The sequence below is a fragment of the Molossus molossus genome, unplaced genomic scaffold (genome assembly GCF_014108415.1).
Source record: "Molossus molossus isolate mMolMol1 unplaced genomic scaffold, mMolMol1.p scaffold_m16_p_27, whole genome shotgun sequence".
In the NCBI taxonomy this organism is placed as follows: Eukaryota; Metazoa; Chordata; class Mammalia; order Chiroptera; family Molossidae; genus Molossus; species Molossus molossus.
The window spans coordinates 3,214,663-3,235,570 of NW_023425363.1; the positions used below are offsets into that span (position 1 = coordinate 3,214,663).

Sequence of the window (20,908 nt, forward strand, 5' to 3'; positions counted from 1 at the left end):
AGTGAATGAACAGGTGAAAGAAATTTGGGACCTGTATTTTTCTAAAAGAAACTTTCTTACGGAATTATATTTTGAAAACATTTTGTCATATATTCTATGTACCTGGGACATATTTCTCTCTCAGTTTTTAATTTTATGGAGTTATTTCTCCTTTTTAAGAGATAGCTTTCCATTGATTCCTTCCTCCTCCTTTCCTTGAACTGACATTTCTGGAAAGTTGAAGTGTTTTTGGTGGCATATTTAGTTGCATGAGTATTTGAAGTCTGGAACCTGAGTTCAAACTCTGGCTCTTCCACTTATGTGACTGTAGACAGGTCACTTAATTTCTCTGTTTCCTTCTCAATAAAATAATAGTAGAACCTACTTTATGGAGTCATTATGGGAATTAAATGCTCTAGGAGTGTGACTAGTACTCATTAAGTATTATTTAAGAATTTGCCAGAATGTGATATATTAACGTAATTTATTAAATGGATTACCTTCTCTAAATTATGTTTATTAGTCTCTGTTTATAAAGGATCATCCTGATTATTTTATTCAGTTTCTCGTCAGTTTTTTTGATCTTTTCAAAAAGAGCCAACTTGTGGTTTCATTTTTTTCTGTTGTTTTTCTATTTCATTTTCTATTCCACTCTAATCTTTATTATGCCTTCTGCTTGCTTTGGTTTCATTTGCTCTTTTTCTAGTTTATTAGTTGGAAAATTAGGTTATTGATTTAAGATCTTTCTAATGTAGGCATTTACAACTATAAATTTTCCTCTATTGTGTTAGCTGCATCACATAAATTTTGATATGTTGTGTTTTAATTTTTCAAAGTATTTTCCAGTTTTTCTTGTGATTTTTTTTTCTTTGATTCCCAGGATATTTTGGAGTATGTTGATTAATTTCCATATATCTGTGAATTCCTCAAATTTTCTTCTGTTGATTTCTGATTTCATTCTGTTGTGGTCAGAGAACATGCTTTGTATGACTTCAGTCCTTTTATTGAAACTTATTTTATGGCCTAATAAATGTTTTTTTCCTGGAAAATGTTGCATTTGCATTTGAGAGGTAAATGTATTCCTTTGTTGTCGGAAGGGGTGTTCTATATGTTTGTTATGTCTAGTTGGTTTATAGTTTTGTCCAAATCATCTTGCTAATTTTGTTTTGTTGTTCTAAAACAAATTTTGTTTTAGTGATTTTTTTTATACATATATTTATGCTGTTTAAGCAGTCCTACCTTCATTGAAGATATATATATATGTATGTATGTATGTGTGTGTGTATATATATATATGCATATCTTCATTATTCCTTCATTAGGAAAAATGATTTTTTGCCCTGGCCAGTTTGGCTCAGCGGTTGGAGTATCCGCCTGCGGACCAGAGAGTCCTGGGTTCAGTTTCCACTAGGCCCTAGTGGTTAAGGGCTCGTACTAAAAAATAAAAAATAAAAAATGATTTTGTTCTATTTGTCATAAGTTTTAATTTTATATTATTGACTATATCTTATTCTTAATTTTTTCCAAGTCATTTGTTATGTGTCTTTTGTAGAAGGCTATGTTTAGGTTTTTTAAAACCTAATCTGAGCCCTGGCCGGTTTGGCTCAGTGGTTGGAGCATCAGCCTGCGGTACAGAGAGACCCGGGTTCGGTTCCCGATAAAGGCACATACTTTGGTTGCAGTTTGTCCCCGGCCCTGGTTGGTCGTGCGGGTGGCAGCCACTCGATGTGTCCCTTCACGTCAATGTTTCTCTCCCTCTCTCTCCCTTCCTCTCTCTCCCTCCCACTCTATCTGTACAAAAAATGGAAAAATATCCTTGGGTGAGGATAAAAAAAAAAACAAAAAAAAAAAACCTAATCTGAGTATTAGGTTTTTTTTATTGTGATCACCTTAAAACTTACTAAAATTAGTATTAAGAGTGATATTTTATCTATTTTTGCATTTAAAAAAATGCTTTTCATTTTTGCCCTGGCTGGTGTGGCTCAGTGGTTGGAATGTTGGCCCTCGTACTAAGGGCTCTTGGGTTCGATTCCTGGTCAAGGGCACACACCTGGGTTGCAGGTTCGCTATCCCTCCATCCCTTCCACTCTCTTAAGAAAAAAAAAGCTTTCCATTTTTGTTATTTCTTTTGTTTTTAGGTCCCTACTATAAAGACTTTTTCCTCTCTAAACTCTTATTTAAATTTTGAATAGGAAGGCATACATATGGTTTTCAATGCTACTAGGGATAACCTAAAGATTTCTTTAAGGCATATTTAACTCAGAAGAAAAAATTTGTTTCCATTTTCTTCTGTAAGATGACTACAATTTTTAACATTCTTCTATCTTTCCCTTTCCCCATGTATGTTTTCCTGTGTGCCCTAGAAGTTTATACCTAGTGGGATTTATTATAAGAATTCTGAAGCCAACATAAAATGTGTTTTCTTTTGTAGATAGCCTGTTTTCTCCTGCGTGGCTGCTTTGTAGGAGTCAGCAGTTTTATTGGCATAAGGCTAAGGGATTCGCTTTGGTGAATTTTGCCTGGTCTGTGGTGAACCTCCATTTTTAAGGTCCAGTTCTCTTGCACTTCTCGAATATGTTGTTTTATTTGCACAGTTCTATTTGCAAATGTCATTTATCTGTATATTGGCCTCTTTTCTGTCCTTTATATTTACCTTCATTTCCCTCACTTTTGTCTGTTTGGGGAATTTCTCTGGTGTATATTCCACATTACTAACATCATTCAGAACAGTCAGTTCTGTGCTTTCCTTCTTCTGGTTATTTTGTAAAGATTTCAAGCAAAAATAATGTGTTGAACTTTAACAGATACCTTACCTTTAGCTTTGTCGCATCTAAGTATTAACCGTATGTGCTTCAGAATTTTGTTTTTGGAAGTTTAAAACCCTGTGTACTCCCAGTCAATGTAACTACTAGCCTGAATTTGGTTTTGGCCTTTATCATTTTAATACTGTATATATCAGTGAACAATGTACAGTGGGTCTAAGATGTTTTTAAACTTTATGTGAATGGTACCATACTGTGCTGTTGCTTCTCCAGTGTCTGTTTTTTTACTCAACATGATGTTGAGGACTTATGAATTAGCCCACTAGAGTGGGGAATGAGGGGAGGTCACATTTTTTTCATCCCTCGAAGAGTAATACAGGCTAAAAGTAGCTCTGGTTGGTCATTCACTGCAACTGTGGTATAGGACTCCGTTGTATGAATACACTGCAGTTCTCCTATCAATAGATATGTACGTTCTACCTGCTTAACTGTGGAAAACAATGCCTTTGAATATTCTGGACCTTTGTCTCTGCACACATGTAAGATATTCCCTAAGGTATGTACCTAAGAGTAGAATTGCTGGGGTGCACATACTAGATATTACCAAATTGCTTATCATTGTTTTACCAGTTTACAGTTTCACTAGCAATGTGTTAGCATTCTGTTGCTCTGTATCTTTATTGTTGAACTTAAAATTTTTTGATCTGGTGGGTATTATAGGGAATTTTATTTGGGCTTTGGTGTATTTCTCTGATTGCCAGTGAGATATAGAATATTTTTTATGTATTTGTTGACCATTCATTATTCCTGCTCCGAAAATTGTCTGTGTATCCTTTGCTTATATTTCAAAAGGGTTGTCTTTTTTTTTTAAATCCTCTTCTGAGGATATGTTTATTGATTTTAGAGAGAGAGGAAGGGAGAGAGAGAAACATTGATGTGAGAAAGAAACATTGATTGACTGGCTGCCTCCCTTACATGCTCTGACTGGGAATCAAACCCACAGCCTTTTGGTGTATAGGATGACGCTCCAATCAACTGAGCCACCTGGCCAGGGTGGGTTGTATTTTTCTTAAGTATTTGTGAGCATTCTTTATGTATGTGATCGTCTTATATTATATAGGTTACATATCTCTTTGTGGCCTTGTCTTTTCAAATGTGGCATTAGGCATACAGAAATTAAAATTGGAATGTAATAGAATTTTAAAAAATTGATTTGAAAAAGAGAGAGAGAAACATGGATTTGTTGTTCCATTTATTTATGCATTCATTCGTTGATTCTTATTTGTGCCCTGACTGAAGATTGAACCTGCAACCTTGGTATATCAGGACAACACTCTAACCAATTGAGTTACCCGGCTAGGGCCTGTAATAGAATATTTTGATATTTTCTTTGTTTGTGCCTTTTGTGTCTTTAATTAAAAAATCCTTCCCTCTTCTAAGGTTAGTCTTTTCTAAATATTTGGGTTTTAGTCTTTAATTTACCTAGAATTTATTTTTTAATATGGTATGAAGTGGCAATATAATTTATTCCTCCCTCCTGGACAGGTTTTTGCTCAGGACTGCTTTATTAGTCCATCCTTTTCTTACTGAGTTGTAATGACAGCTCTGTATTGAGTATTCATAGATCAGTAGAGTGCCAATGAATGTTTATAATTAACATTACTTTTTAGTTTCATTATATCTTTTCCATATTTAGTTGTTACCTTTATGTTTTTAATCCTTTTTATTTGTCCGTTCATTCAATCAGTCAATCAAGAAATACTTAATTGAATGTCTATTACATGGCAGACATGTTATTAGGCACTGAGACAGCTGTGAGTCAAATAGGTGCTGCCCTTTAGAGCTAAATTTCTAGTGGAGGAAAAACATAATACACACTATCCAGCAAATTGATAGTATGTCCAAAGATGATGAAGTGCTCTGTAGATGTGTCTGTGAGGGAATACATGTATAGTACATTGGGACAGTAGGCTATTTTATAGAGGGGCCAGGAAAGGCCTAATTCATAAGAAATCTGAAGAATGAGAGGGAATAAGCCAGCTGGTATGGCAGTCTCAGGGGAGAAAATTACAGGCGGAGGAGGAACAAGGGCAAGCCTCTGAGGCGGGGCATACTTGACATATAGGTATTTTATTTATTTAAGAAAAATTTTTAACCTGAGGATCTTTTTTCCCATTGATTTTTAGATAGAGTGGAAGAAAGGGAGGGAGGGAGGGAGGGAGGGAGGGAAGGAGAGAGAGGCATCGATGTGAGAGAGACATTGATTGGTTGCCCCCAACCCCGAACCCGACTAGGGCTCTAACCCAGATATATGCCCTTGATGGGAATCAAATCCAAAACTCTTTGGTTTGTGGGCTGATGCTCTAACTGCTGAGCCAGACTGGCCAGGGCAACATAAATGTATTTTAAACTTAATTTAGTTTATGGTCTGGGATTATTTAAGTATCTAAAACTTTTTTTTTTTTTTTTAATCCTCACCTGAGGACATTTTTGCATCTATCTTCAGATAGAGCGGGAGGGAGGAAGGGAGAGAGAAACATCGATGTGAGAGAGACACATCGACTGGTTACAACTCACATGACCCCAACCGGGGCCGGGAACAAACTGCAACTGAGGTACGTGACCTTAGCGGGAACCGAACCCAGGACTCTCTGGTCTGCAGGCCGACGCTCTAACCGCTGAGCCAAACTGGCCAGGGCAAGTATCTAAAACTCTTAAGGGTGAGGCCTCCTTTTTATTGTCTGCTGATTCTCATTTATGATAAGACAGAACTCATCTATATTGGTTCCTGTTCTCTAGATCTGTGTTCTCCAAATGTATGTGGCATTTAATGTTTTAAGTTTTTTTCAGATATTGTGTAGTCAATTCTGTAATGTATCAAGAGGTGATATAGCATCACAGCCTTTATTCTTCTTAAAAAAATTGATCTTTAAAAGGATTCTTAAAATCTGGCTGTGAGTTTCCATTTGGGATTCTAATGTTCTGTCGTTTGTGAGGGCACTGCTCTTTGCACCTTGAAACTTTTCCATTGCTCCTGGACTTGCTTTCTTAACTCACTTACTCTGCTTTGAGCTTTACCTTCACATCTATCTGCTAAATATTAGTTTTAAACTAAAAATTATATTCCACATTTTAATCAATGTCTGGACACAGTCTTATTTAAAAAGATATCCTGGCCCTGGCCGGTTTGGCTCAGCGGTTAGAGCGTCGGCCTGTGGTACTGAGAGACCTGGGTTCGGTTCCCGCTAAGGACACGTACCTCAGTTGCAGTTTGTCCCCAGTCCTGGTTGGGTCGTGTGGGTAGCAACCACTCGATGTGTCCCTTTCATGTCGATGTTTTTCTCTCTCTCTCTCCCTCCCCCTCCCACTCTTTCTGAACAAAATATCAAAAAATGTCCTTGGGTAAGGATAAAAAATAAATAAATAAGATATCCTGGCTGGTTTGGCTCAGTGGTTAGAGCTTTAGCCCTGGGACTGAAGAGTTGCGGGTTCGGTTCCTGGCCAGGCGGGTTTGATCCCTGGCCTGATGGGGTTATTCAGGAGGCAGCCAGTTGATGTCTCTCTCTCATTGGTGTTTCTCTCTCTTTCCCTCTCTCCCCTCCATTCTATCTAAAAAGCCATGATAAAAATATCCTTGGGTGAGGATTAATAAAAAGGGGGGAAGGGGAGTTTGTCATTTAATTGAATTTCATGATGTTGTGATTTCTAAGAAATATATATTTGGTCATTCAGATGACCAAAATATATTTCTCAGATATATCTATGTGGTGTTTGTCTGAAGTTCCTGGCTTACAGCTCCCAAACCCTTGGAATTTCCTAAGTATTGAGAGAGCGGTCTTTCGTCATGTTAAGGAGGCAACTTTCGGAAAGCACCCAAGGATGGGGCTGGTTGCCAGTGGGGTCAGTCTTGTGATTAAAGAGTTGGAACTTTCAGTCCCACCCCCTGACCTCCCTGAGGGAAGAGGGCAGGCTGGAGGTTGAACCCACTGCCTGTGGAATGAAGCCCCCCTAAAAACCCCAAAAGGATGGAGTTGGGTTGAACCTGTGGAGGTGCTAGAACAGTGACACACCTAGAGAGGGCATGGAAGCTCGCGCCCCTTTCTGTGTCTTGCCCAATGCATCTCTGACTATTCTTGGGTTATACCCTTTTTTAATAAACCAGTAATATAATAAGTAAAATGTTTCTCTGGATTCTGTGAGCTGCTCTAGCAAATTCATTGGACCCAAGCCTCTGATTTATAGTCAGTCAGAAGTACAGGTAACAACCTGAACTTGCATTTGGCTTCCTGAGTTGGAGGGGTAATTGGAAACCTCCAATTTGTAGCTCCTCAACCTGGGCTTGTGATTGGTGCCTGGAGTGGGGAGTGCAATCTTGTAGGACTGAACCGTCAACCTGTGGAACCTGATGCCATCTCTGGGTAGATAGTGTCAGAATCGAGTTGAATTCTTGGATACCCATCTGATAACTGAGAATTGCTTGTTGGTGTGGGGAACCGTATCGTATGCCTGCACACACACATGCACACACATGCACATTGGGTTCAGGAAATGATTTAGATGTTAATCTACCTAAATCGTCAGGCCAGGAGTACTTAAGTGACATGAAACTTTCAGTGGATCCTGTACTGTTAAATATTTGTGGGTCTGGGTAAGAAGAAAATGATTAGGGTAGGTTGGCCAGTTCTCTGACTCACTTTCTATATTGTACTTGTTAGATCCCAGCAATGCTCTTATTTTCTTCTTAGTGGACGAGAAAACCAATACCCACCTCCTCCTTGGCATGTGCTTAGATGCTTTCGCTCGCTACCTTCTGTTCTCCAAGCATCCATCACAGGCACAAAGGATGTATGAAAAAGCTTTGCGTATTTCTGAAGAAATACTAGGAGAAAGACACCCACAGGTAAGAGCGGAAGACAGAGGTTTCAGAATTTCTGGGTGTGAAATGCCACACTTGTTGAGAATGGATAATCAACGGATGGTCCTTGCTATATCTTCCTCGTGCCCTAGTCCATTCATTTTCCTGCCACCGTTCTCCTACCCCACCTACTTGTTCCAAAAAGGATTTGAGACTGATGATCAATTCCTGGGTCTGTCCAGACATTTTGAGTATTGGTTTATACAGCAGGTCCAGCCAGGCACCCATGTGCTTCTAGGGCTTCGGAGTACACAGCACAGTGTTTCAGAATATTGAATCTTGTGTGGAATGCTTACCACCTGAAAATCCTTGCTTCCCTCGACCCAGAGGTAAAATGACAGGAAACTGAAAGAAGGAGGGACTGTCAAAAAAAATTTTAAACCACTGACAGAATTTAAGCACAGCATGCAAAGCTTTTTGTTAGAACACTGAACACATTGAACTGAATTGAAATAATCTCTGTGTCTCTCCTCTATCAAATAAAGTTTGTGAAGGTAACAAGAGGATCACTTTGTGAACGCTTGGCACCGCCAGCGAAGAACACAAACATTTTAACTGGGCCGAACATGTCCCAAAGCTGGGGTAGATGGGCAGGGCAAGTTATTGGGCTATAAATTATGTTCAGGAAAGGGATTTAGGATAGAGCCCCTTAATGCCTCTTTTAGAATCAACATTTAACCTCTTAATGGGAATCTTTCTAAAATGGATTATCTATTTCTTCCTGTTCTTCTTCTTCTTCTTTTTAAGAGTATTTGTTCTTTTTTTTTGTGGTACGTGCTCCTAGCAGGAACCGAACCTGGGACTCTCTGGTCCGCAGGCCGATGCTCAAGCACTGAGCCAAATTGGCCAGGGCTATTTCTTCTTGATGAGTCTCGGGGTCACCTGTAGGAATGATGTACTACGATACAGCTCCAGGGGCTGGCTTCTTAAGATTGCTGAACCTGGGGTGGGAGCTGGGAGGAGGGTGTCGATGGGGAAAAAAAAGGAAGGGCATCTGTAATACTTTCAACAATAAAGATAAAAATAAGAAGTGGCATTTTTATAGACCCCATGATAAATAAATCCTAAGTTGATGTTATGGTAGCAACATAACACTGAGATAATCTTTTCCCTTTATAAAGATTTTATGAACTTAAACTATTAATGGGAAGGATGTGGGGGAGGGAGATTGCTGAACCTCCCCTGTGCCCTGTAGCTCAGTTGGTTAGAGCATCAGTCGCTAAGGTTGCGGGTTTGATCCCCGGTCTGGGCACATACAAGAATCACCAAGTGAATGAATAAATAAGTGGAACAAATCTGTGTCTCTCCTCAAATCAATTTAAAAAAAAGATCGCTGAACCTTAAATGAGATAGCCTAGCTTTTTTTTTTTTTGCTGTTATTTGTTTCTAATATAATTATATTTATAAATTATATTCCTCCTGTTCCCTAGTTCCTAGATTTGTATCCTTTTCCAGAGGGTCGAACCAGTGCTGTCCATCACAGTGTGAGTGATGAAGCACAGGCAGCGGAGCCTTGGCTCTCCAACTTCATTCCTGCCGAGAGGCTGCTGAAGAAACAATTTGTTTGAAAACCGAGTCCTTTTTTTCCCATTGGAAGTAATGTAAATTGAATTAATACGGTCCAGACCCACAAATGATTCCATTTTAACCTTTCTTGTATATAGTATGTGCCTAATATACTGTTTAATCTATAAACACACTTCCTATGTTAATCGAACCACCACCCACACCAGCCCTCAACCAGTCACTGCCAGGGCCTGTCCCAGGGTGTCCTTCAGGTCAGCACACAGCTCTGCTGCTTCACACCCCCTGCCTCTCAAATGCTGCACCGGCTGAATGCTTTCCATTTACTCAAATTAGCAACAGCTCTTCTACCTCTTCAGTTGCCTGTGGTCAGTCTCTTTCACACCCTTAGCAACATCAGCTCTCTGGATGGCCTCGTTTTAAAATTGTGCTTATCATCCATTTCACCAGCAACAAAAGCACTCTCCTTTGTTTGTTGCCTGAGAGATGATTTTTGTCATGCTGAGGGATCAGCATGAAAGGGTTGTCACATTTTTATTGTGAATAACTTGGTCCAGAACTGAACTGTTTGAGATGGGAGACATCCCAGAACCCAGGTTTAACTGTGTTTGTTAATGGCTGATGTCCCTCCCCTTTTGTGGAATGCTAGGAAAGATGAAATCTTAGGTATGTATTTTAAGTTTATCAAACTCCAAAGTAACATTAAATCTATGTAGATGTTTTTTAAAAGAAAAAGCTGCCTATTTTTTCTTTCTTATGTAGACCATTGTGCTAATGAGTGACCTGGCGACCACCCTGGATGCACAAGGCCGCTTGGATGAGGCCTGTGCTTACGTGCAAAGGGCATCAGATCTGGCAAGACAGACAGAACATCCTGAGCTACACATAGTGCTCAGTAATCTGGCTGCAATTCTGATGCACGGAGGTAGGGAGCTATGAAATCTGGACTGACTTGCTTTAGGGAGGGGTGTTACTAGATATATAAATCTGTGAAATGGTATTGAGGGATGGCAAAGAGCAGTGAGGAGGCTCCATATTAAAAGGCTGGCTGAGCCCTGGCCAGTTTGGCCCAGCGGTTGAGCGTTGGCCTGCGGACCAGAGTCCTGGGTTCGGTTTCCGCTAGGGGCACACACGCGCTGGCTGAGTAATACAATCCTGGGTTCGGTTCCCACTAGGGGCACATCACACACACACACACGTGCTCAGTAATACAAAAAAGGATGTATGTTTGGCTGAAATACCCTTGTGCTCTATTCACAGAACTTCTGTCCTGCATGAGCTTGTTGAACTACTTCAATGTAGAGAAAACTTTGCAGTGATAGTACCTCATTTCTGTATAGTGCATTACAGATTTCTGAACTTTTTCACATGTACAGCTTAATTTGCTGCTAACAGCGTACGTATGAAGCTGGCATGATGGAGCATCAGTTTGCTGGACATACTGCGCCATATTACTCAGGGCCTCGTGATAAGTTCCAGAAACCATTGGTGAAGTCCTTGGCCACTAGGAGTAAGGGCCCCAGAAGTGTACTGGGCACAGTCAGGAGTCCCACAGCACGCACTGGGTTCTCTACACCTGAGCCTGCTTGTCCAATGGGGGTGAAATGAGGCACCACCGGTCTGTCACCTAAGCAGCACACGATAAATTAGACCCGTATCAGCACTAGTGCTTTCTGTTCAGAATCACTTTAAAAACTTTTCTTATTCTCCCTTCTTTCTGGGTTATTTTAGAACGATATGCGCAAGCAAAAGAGATCTACCAGGAAGCACTGAAGCAAGCAAAGCTGAAAAGAGATGAGGTTTCTGTGCAGCACATCAGGGAAGAAATGGCTGAGCTGTCCAGAAAAAGTAGACCTTGACCAAACCTCACCAAGCTCTACATCCCTTTCTGTTGTAGGGAATTTTCAGTAACAGCTTATACTTCCAGTCTCAGTGGCACCCACATCAATGGCTTGAATGAATCAAAATTATACATTTGTCAGATTGGCAAAAAACAATTTTTGGTGTGTCACAGAATTTTAGTAATTAGTTTGTTTGCCATTAGATGGAAAGGACTGAAAATCACTGGCCTGAATTTTGTCCTTGTTCCCTCAACTTACTCTCAGTGAAGGACAAATTAAACACTGCCACCCCCCACCCCACCCTTTTTAAGGGAAAACAACTTGCACCTGACTGATTTTGACTTCTGAGGATGTCAAGTGCCGTTTAGGTCGTAGCATCTTTAGGTGCTGTCCATGCTGGTCTAACTACATTACGATGGGTCTGCTTCCCCTGGGTGGGTGATTCACACAGGTACCTCTGCCACAAATAGGACTGTGGTCCATTGATTTATTGCCCTCTTTTACTTTATCAACATCTGGCAGACAAGAGATTCCTGCCTCATGGCAAAAGGGGAATTATGGTGAGTTACTTTTCTTATAATTTATTTCATGAAGCCCACTGTGCATTTTAATGCATAGAGGGGGAAAGATAATATCCTGTGTTTGCCACCAGTATCCAGCATAACGTTTTAAAGGGGAATTAGGCATTTGAAAGTATAGCATCTTATGTGATTATAAATAGAAGTGAACTATATGTTTATTTATGTATCTAGTTATCAGGAAAAGGGAATGATATAACCTCTTGTTGTCAGTGCTATCTGAGCACTCCACTTACTTGGCAACCCAGGCCATGGAACGGTCACCTGCACCCAGAACATTCTGGTGCAGGGTTGGCCCTACAGCATCCCCAGGAGTGCCAACATGTACTGCAGGTTCAGCAGAAGCATTGCTGGCCTGGGTCCTAGTCCTGATAGGTTGCTGTGTTGAAATAACTTTATTTTATCCCCTCAAAGTCTAGAAAGAGTATGCAGATACTCAACTTTATGATGGATTTATCATAAATTGAAAATATTGTAAAAAATGTATTGAATGTGCCCCAGCTAGGTGGCTCAGTTGGTTGGAGTGTTGTCCTGTGCACCAAAAAGGTTGTTAATTCAAACCGCCGTTGGGGAGCATATGGGATTTCTATCTCCCTTCCTGTCTTTCTAAAATCAATAAACATATCCTTGGGTGAGGGTTAAAAAAAATGTATTCAACACATCTAACCTACTGAACATCATAGCTTAGCCCAGCCAGTTTCTACTGAGTACTTATTACTTTTTATCATAGTAAATCTGAAAAAATTGTTAAAGTCGAACCACTGTATGTCAACTGTCTGCAAATACAAAATAAACAGATGGGTGTTTTTACTTAAGCAATCTTGCAAAGAGCCGTTTGCCTAAGGGAAACGGCCACTTTTCTAAGTACCATGAAGGAACACTGTTGTCATTGTATGCCTTTGGGGTGGGTTTGTAACTGGGATTGATAAACTGGTATTTTTTGGTTCCTATGTACATACTGGAAGAATCCTTTCATAATAAACTAGAGACTACAACAATATTGCATGTATTCCGTAATCTTTGAGTTTCTCATAAACAGTAACTTACTGAAGAGAAGAGCTAAATGAAAGTATAAGGTCCAAATCCTCAAGAGATTTGACTAAAAGTAGAATTTTACCAGCCAGCTAAATTCCTTTTATCAAGTCTTAACTCAGAGAGAGAAACTGTAACATAAAGCAGACTAGGTTTCAGTGCAGCCCATTCTTTATTGGTGATTAAAAAACTATTGTCAACTACTCACCTTCTGCATTTACCTTTTCACAGTTGCAGGAGTTACCGAAAGTTAGGTTTTTCACTTCAGGTTTTATTTAAGAATTTTTGATCCTTCACAATGACTCAGCTTATGGTGCTAGTGCTGGAAAAACTGGGAATTTTCAGAAAGACAGTCTCTTCATGTGAGTGTTCTCATTCAAGTTCATTTGTATTGTTGTAAAACAAGGTAGCAAAGCAGGGACTGACCCCTTTACTGGTCATATCACTAGAGTGTCCAGGGCATATTTTAAAATAGAATCATTCAGCATATCAAAATTAAAGCCTTATGAAACTTTCAGTTATAAACATGCACGGAAAATTGGGCTGTCAGAATATTTCTCAAAACAGCATTAGGAAGACCTTAATTTAGTCTGGGTGCCAAGAAATCATGCGTAAGGATGTAGCTTCTGAGCACTGAACCCTCAGCCTGCAAAGAGCGTCCGTCACACATTGGTTTACTGCTAACTTCAACAAGTATCAGTCCCTCTCAGCACTGTGCTTGCTGTTTTCAGTCATGCTAAGGTGGGCCTCTTATCCCTCCCAGGTTTGCTCCAGAGGCAAGACGTGGAGAATTCTGAAGTCTCTTCTCCAGGTGATGGTAGATGAAGTAAACACATGCACTGTGATAAGGATGGGGTGAGTGATTGACAGCTGCTCACTTTGGGGTCAAGTGGAACTGCAACAGTAACAAGTTCGGCTCTGATTTGAGATGTGGTCAAAAACTATTGTAACTTGGAATTGCTTAAGACCGACCCTCAGGGTCATAGAAAAATACCATCAGAATCTATTTTGGGTCAGTTGACAATATAAATTATTAATGACATCAGTACCTAAATAAAATTTCAGCACAACATTAAGTAAAACATTTACTGTTTTTTTTCATTCACATTAAAATGTGTATGATATATAGTTATAATAAAGTGAAACCAACTTTCCAAGTAGTAGGAATCTGATCACTAAACCTGATCTCAAGTTTATTCTGAGGACCTCAAGTATACAAGAGTGGGATGAACAGTAACAGGAGTGAAGGCTTTAACTTCAGACAAACGAGTTCATGGCCTGTCTTTGTCACTTAGGTAACTATACAGGCAAAGTACTGAGCCTGCGTCCTTATCTATAAAACAGGGATTAGACACCAGTGCTACAGGGTGATGTGAAGGTCTCGATCACACATGGAAACACTTCATTACAAGAAGGCAGTCAGTGGTTATAACAGACCTGTTTTCTTCAGAGGCTTGAGTACTTTTGTTTAAAAGTTGAGGTCTACTTGAAGGTCTGTAAAGTGCTGATTTTTACCATCCTGAGTGACCTCTATTTCTCCCTTTTGTAATCAGTGGCATTCTCCCCAAACTGTGCAGTATCCCTATGCTACAGAAGGGGGCTTCAATGCTATGCCTATGTTGTATGGGAAAAAATCTTAAAAATTCAAAAAGCAATTGTTAGTAAAGGTTAAAACCAACCCTCCAGTACCATAATCAGTTTAAAATTCAGTCTTAACATTATTTGCTCCTTGAAATTCAGTGAAACGAAAATATTCAACGACAGACCCTTGCCTACAAGGAATCAGAGCGAGAGGAAGCCCTGGGAAAGAAAGGGGAAGGGCTGTGGGTTCACCATGAGAGTTGAGGATACGCAGCACAAAGCAATCTAAACGACCGAGTTCTGCACAAATCAGTATCTTCTGACACAACCAGTAACACATGTCCAACTAAATAAAAGTGTATGTTTTTTCTTTGAAACCTGAGACAGCAAGAGCCTTAAATCACAACTTACTGTACCTGTGGACAGGGCAGTCAAATTTATTTCAAAAGAAAAGCTTTGTTGTACTGCATCAAATGCAGAAGAAAAAGAATACTCGGGCATGGTTAAAACTGCCAGTGTGCATAACAGTGAGGTATGCCTCAAATAAGCCTTTAAAACTTTAAAAACTGAACTAAAACATACCCATGCAGTAATATTTTAAGTGCTGATAATTAAAAAGATTTTTTAAGCCTGCACTGGAAATTTACAATATGGCAGAATTTTGTTTCTTCTACCTTTTGGCCGTAACACGTTAATGTACAGATTTCATGACAGCGTCTGTGTTAAAAAGCTAAACATTTCCACAAGATTTTAAATATCACCTGGGAACCTGAATTTAGAGGAAACAAAATAGGATAAAAGTACAATGCCCGTGACAGCCAACATTATGTAACTGGGCTGTATGAGGTTCTTTAGAAGGCAAGGGTTAAAAAGATAGACAAGATTTTTAAAAATTGCCCCCAAAGTTGATGCTCTGATTTGAACATAAGTACACCAGATACTATAGTAAGGGGAAACACTGCAAAAAGATAATCTATTTACAGATGACTGATTTAAAGACATGGTTTTCTTTACAGATGTAAGAACAAGAATTGTCCACGTTTAAAAAATTCTACATTTCAACCTTCCACTATTATTATAATCCACTGAACTGCCTGTATCAAAGGCAATTTTTCTCCTCCATTAGACTCTTCGCAATTCCATCATTTCTTCATCGTCCATGGTCCAGGCTCTCCTGAAAAGTCTCTGGGCATAAGTCATGGGAAGGCAGGTTTTTGACCTGCAATTGAAAATAAAACCAAAAACTAGAGATCCCTCCTCCACACCCTGTCCCCACCAAGACCCCTTTTCTGCGCAGTTCAGTCGTCACTGTCCGACAGTGTCTCGTATTGTGCCGAGAGCAGCGGGGCAGGCTCTCGCTCCCAGATCCTGCTCTGCTGGTGCGGAGCTGCCTGGGTCACAGAAGAGGGGGCGCACGCGATCGGTGTTGGTGGTGTGCTGCTGAGCATCCGCATAGTCAGAGGGTTGTAAGGAAACTGAGTTGAGCCTGGCAAGATAAAAATGAGATAGATATGCTAGAGAAGTGTTTTTCATCTGCCTGTATAGACAGTAAGCAAGAAAGAATGGCTTTTTAAACTATTTCCCCATTTCTGACTTATCTCCTAGTGCTCCCTGAGAACCTCTGGCAGACAATGAAAGGGGAAGCTGCGGTGGGAGTGGCACTGTACATTTAAGCCAAATTCATAAAGAACTGGGCCACAGACTCACTCGCTTTGCAAACAACACATGCTGGCTACCAGCATAATACAGAAGGACAGAGAATGGACAAGGTATTTTTCACAGCTCTTCTTTGGTTCATGGTAATTAGACCCTGCATTCTTAACATTTTTAAGGTTGTATGTATTCCATTTCTATTCTGGAAAGTGAGCCTATTGATGATACAGTAATGGAAATACAGTTTTACAAGCAAAGTTTCGTATTTTAGAAGTACTAACCAAGGCATTCATATAAACTGCTTTAAGACTCATTTTCTAGCAGTAAGTTCCATACCTGTTGAAGAGGGTCTGTCTTCCCAGGCCCACCCTGGAGTCTGCCTGTGGTAATCTCCTTCCGAATGCACAGAGGAGACTGAAGAGGGCCGTTCAGTTCCTAAGTATCCTTGCCCAGGGATAGGAGATTTAGATTTCCTGCTGTTTGACTTGCTGATCAGCTTTGGTTTGCAAACTCCTAGAAGTGAAATAAATAAATAAATTTTTGATATATTATGTTTATGTTCTCAACTTAAAAACCTACCAAGCCACCCTGACTGGTTTGGCCCAGTGGTTACTGTTGGCCCACGGACCAAAGAGTTGCGGGTTCGATTCCAGTCAAGGGCACATACCTTGGTTGCAGTTTGGTCCCAGCCCTGGTGGGGGTCGTGTAGGAGGCAACCAGTCAATGTGTCTCTCATATCGATGTTTCTCTCTCTCCTTCCCACTCAATCTGAAGATTAATGGAAAAGTATCCTGGGTGAGTATTAAAAAAACAAAACAAAAAAAACCCACCAAGCCCTGGCCAGGTGCTTAGTTAGCGCGAGCGTGGTTCCATGCCCTGAAGGGTTGCTGGTCTGATTCCTGGTTGGGGCACATACCCAGGTTGCAGGTTACTACCAATCAATGTTCCTCTCACATATATATTTCTCGTCCCCTAACTCCCCCCCACCCCCAAAAACAAAACCCTACCAAAACTCTGATGGCTGTAAAATGCTAAGTGAAAGAAGCTTAATGGTAGCATAAAAAAACCCACATCCCAGTATCCAATGGTAAAAATATTTAAAAGAAAGCCAACTAAAACAAAAAAGGGGTATGTCCTTATGCCATAAACTTAAAAACATGTAACCAAGGAACTAAAATTTGTGCAACATCATTTCTTTCCTGGCCTTGGAGCCCAGAAACTGCTAAGGAAATTAAGGCAGGTTGACAAAACTCTTAAATCCTCACTACCCCTCCCCCACCAATTTAGAAGCACATAGAGGAGTTATTACACAGCCCAAAGAGAAAATTCAGAAGAAAACAACTGCAAATAGAAACCCTTTCAAGGCACTACTGGAACTCAGCAGAAGCTTGGCAGTCTTGGTGACCCCTTCTGTTTTTCCATGCTGCGTAGTCTGTGAACTCGGCAAACTCCCAAGAATAGGTTGCCCCGACTGGACTCCAACATAAAACATTAAGAAGATCTAACAGATCAGAGCCTAGATCCTCAGCAGTCTTCCTCAGCCCAGCAAGACAATTTCATCCTGCCCCACGCCCTTCAGTGTACAGAAAAGTGGGTAGAAAGCAACTTCTACACCTTGAACTCTTTGGAAAGGAATGCAAGACCTTGGTGATGAGAGAATATAATAGAACAAGGAGGAAAGGTGCTTCATATACTGAAGAGAAACTTCAAAATATATGAAGCCATTTTACAAAAGAAGCTCAAAGAATAGATAAACCAAGAATGAGGTGAAAATACTTAGAAAACAAAATTCAGCAAGGATCATAATAGACATAATGAAAAGGGAATTATTAGTACAAAGGAAAAATCTGAGATACAGGAAAAACAGAGATCAAGATGACTAAAATAATTAGAAGGCAACAGTTACGGAAGACAAAGACTACCCAGCAAAAAGATAATCATGCTTCTGGAATGGAAAGCCTAACAAAGGAACAATTTAGGAGGAGCACTTAATAGAACACTTCCCTGAGTATAAAAATCTACCTGAAAATGCAAACGCCCGCCTGTGATCAGAAAACTCTGATACAAAATGATGGATACTAACACATGCTGAGAGTTAATTTATTGAAACTGAGGAAAAAGGGATTCCTCAGGCAGACAAATTGTCACCTGCCAAGGGGTGAAGGATGGGGAACATCTGGCCTTATTTCTTACATAACAATGAATGCCAGAAAAAAAAATTACCTAAAGGTCAGCATTATTTCAAGGTAAGTCTACAGGATGTTTGGAGAAAAGTATGTGTTGAGAATATTATAACCTGCCAAGCTGTCATTTCAAAAACACATTATTGAACATGAAATTTCTTGGAATATAGCACCTTCTCTCAGAAAATGTGAAGTGTGAAAACCTCACCAAAAAGAAATGCCATAATAAAAAAGATGATACATCCAGGATAATTATAATTGTGTAACAGTTACCAATATTATAACCTTAAAATACACACACACTAAAACCAATGAAAATCAAAGGTAAGAACAGGAAGGGGAAGACAAAGCTCATCTTTCAGACCAGGAAGTGAATCCATATTGTCCTAAAATTAATATATGTAGGTAAAAACAATAAATAAAAACCTCAACCGTTTTATTGACCTTAGTGAGATCTTTTGCTTGACAATAACAGGACAATGAACTTAAACCAAACCTTGAAATAATGCTGACCTTTAGGTAATTTTTTTTTTTTTTTGGTACATGCCCCTAGCAGTAACCAAACCCAGGACTCTGGTCCGCAGGCTGTAGCTCCAACTGCTGAGCTAAACCGGCCAGGGCTAGGTAATTTTTTAAGCATGAAAGAAATTCAAAAGACTAAGAAAAAAAGGTTATAAACAAACATTAGAAGCTTAGAGTCGTGTGTGTATGTGTGTGTGCGCGCTTGCTTTAAAAGAATGTACAAAATGATTTCATTATTTATCCTTCTATATGTCTATCCAGTGACATGCCTGAAATGGTGCTCATTCCTCAAACAAGAACACTAAGAGCTTACTAGCTTAATAATGTGATCACTAAAGATTTCTTTTTTCCTTTTTTCTTACTATTTTCTATGGTATAAAATTCTTTCATATGTTCATACGGAACCTATCATTTTTATTACAATAGTAAATCACTTTTATTCAAAAGAAGAATATAAAATTGCACTTGAATTACAATAACGTATGCACAAAGATAAGCAAACAAAAACAGATATGCTGGAGGATGACATTTTAGAGAAAAATTTTTGTCCTTATTTCTGTTCATGTTACTAAAATGTCTCATCAGATTAAAAACATCTTTTTTTTTTTGCATTTTTTTTTTAATCTTCAGATAGAGTGGGAGGAAGAGAGAGAGAGAAACGTCGATGTGAGAGAGACACATCAAGTGGCCGCCACCCACACGACCCCAACCGGGGCCAGGGACAAACCGCAATTGAGGTACGTGTCCCTAGCGGAAACCGAACCCGGGACTCTCCGGTCCGCGGGCTGACGGTTTAACCACTGAGCAAAACTGGCCAGGGCTAAAAACATTTTTTAAATTAACTAAAACCCTCAGAGATTATTCAGAGCTCATAAATGAAATCTCAGAGTGACGTATCAGAACTTGGGGAGTAAGCTGGCTTTTTCTTGGCAAAGGAAACCAGAGCACTAAAATGAAAACCTTACCTGAATGAGGCGATGGTTCCCCTTCTTCTCTCCGCGTCTCACCACTGGTCACGACTGAGGTGTTGGCACCACCAGGCACTACTCCCATAGGCTGGGACAGGACAATGCCATGATCCTCAACCTTGTCATCAAAGCTCCCCATGAGAGCCTTCCTGATAATGTCTTCCAGACCGAGATTATTGGTAGGATCCGCAAAAGAATGACCTCGAGAGCTAACTGAGCCTGAAAAAGACATCCATGATATTTCTGCTTATTTCTGAGAGGTCAATCAGGAAACAGAAATGAACAGTCCTTTGGTTCACTGAATATATACAGTACCTAGCAAGTTGCCTAAGAGTCCACATAAATGCCATCTAAATCCACCAATAACTCAATGAAATTTGTTTTTCTTTGCTAAATGAATCAGTCACCCACTTGTGTTAAACAGTATTCTTCTCTTTTCTGTTTCCTAGTTTCTATGTTGTTAATAGTTTTGATTCTCTTTGTTCAATTATCTTTTCAACATGTATTTATTGAATTTCAATTCACTTTTATTGCTACTATCTCCTTGATTAAACTGTGAGCTTTGAATAACTTCTGTATACTAGAGTAGTCCCCTAGGATGCAGTCAGTACTCAATACGTATTTGTTGGACTGACAAATACCATACCGATTACATATTGCAAATAATGTATTTTGAATCTTACCTGAGGTAGTGACTGCTGGCAGATTAAAGATCTCAGTTCCTGGCTGAGCAGCTGCTGTATTTAAATAAACATTCAAGTTAACTGAGATATGATAATCATAAACATCAAAAAAGATTAAGTCTTAACATTTTTTCCTACAATAAAATTAACTGTTTTCCACGATCTCAACCTTATTTTTCACCCATTAATATAAAGTGAAATAAACAATCTTTTATTTTAAAAAAAGGAAATAAAAATTTGGGCGAGGTAGGAAAATCAGAACAGGACTAATACAACACAGAGGAAGGAAAGAGACTGCACTGCTGGAGAAACACACATTGGAAAAAGGTGCTCTCAGACAGTAGTCCTGGCTGGCTAGAGAAGAAAGCTTGGGTTCTAAGATGACTCCTGCAAATATCAACAGATTTGAGGCAGCCTGAGATTAGATCCAGGGGAAAGACAGCTTAACGAAGAGCATGAAAATTACATCATGTTTCCCTACCATGGTAAATTGGAAACTATTTGTATATTACTTGGATGAGACAAATATTCTGCCTGTTGATTCTTTTCATTCCTGTTAACTGTATAATCTTGAATTTGTATAGTTTGAATGACAACAGCTGGGACAACCTGGAAACTACCTATGAAGCACTGTGCCAAAATAAGGAATTTGGAAACATAGTGTTTTTTGTCATATCTTCCAACTTT

General features: G+C 39.6%; 2 protein-coding genes across 12 annotated transcripts in view; one reads left to right on the top strand and one right to left on the bottom strand.

Annotated features, from left to right (window-relative positions):
* The window catches only part of TTC19 (tetratricopeptide repeat domain 19), a 46,929-nt gene that overhangs the window by 17,596 nt on the left and 8,425 nt on the right, over positions 1–20,908 (top strand). The window contains exons 8-12 of one of the 2 annotated variants that reach the window (XR_004961570.1): positions 7,487–7,641; positions 9,943–10,105; positions 10,912–11,581; positions 13,395–13,486; positions 15,818–15,981. Coding sequence is in view for 1 of the 2 variants with exons in the window: in XM_036278333.1 (XP_036134226.1) it covers positions 7,487–7,641; positions 9,943–10,105; positions 10,912–11,039 (446 nt within the window). In the remaining variant the exon portion in view is untranslated. Of the gene's footprint in view, positions 1–7,486; positions 7,642–9,942; positions 10,106–10,911; positions 12,582–13,394; positions 13,487–15,817; positions 15,982–20,908 lie in introns of those variants that run through there. The other variant, XM_036278333.1, reaches the window with a different exon arrangement.
* Positions 14,632–20,908, bottom strand: part of NCOR1 (nuclear receptor corepressor 1) — a 245,674-nt gene continuing 239,397 nt past the window's right edge. For all 10 annotated transcript variants that reach the window (XM_036278322.1, XM_036278328.1, XM_036278326.1 and 7 more), the window contains 4 exons: positions 20,222–20,275; positions 19,536–19,757; positions 16,202–16,378; positions 14,632–15,698 (listed from right to left, as the gene is read on the bottom strand). In XM_036278322.1, coding sequence (XP_036134215.1) covers positions 15,511–15,698; positions 16,202–16,378; positions 19,536–19,757; positions 20,222–20,275 — 641 coding nt within the window. In that variant the 3' untranslated portion in view covers positions 14,632–15,510. The remainder of the gene's footprint in view (positions 15,699–16,201; positions 16,379–19,535; positions 19,758–20,221; positions 20,276–20,908) is intronic.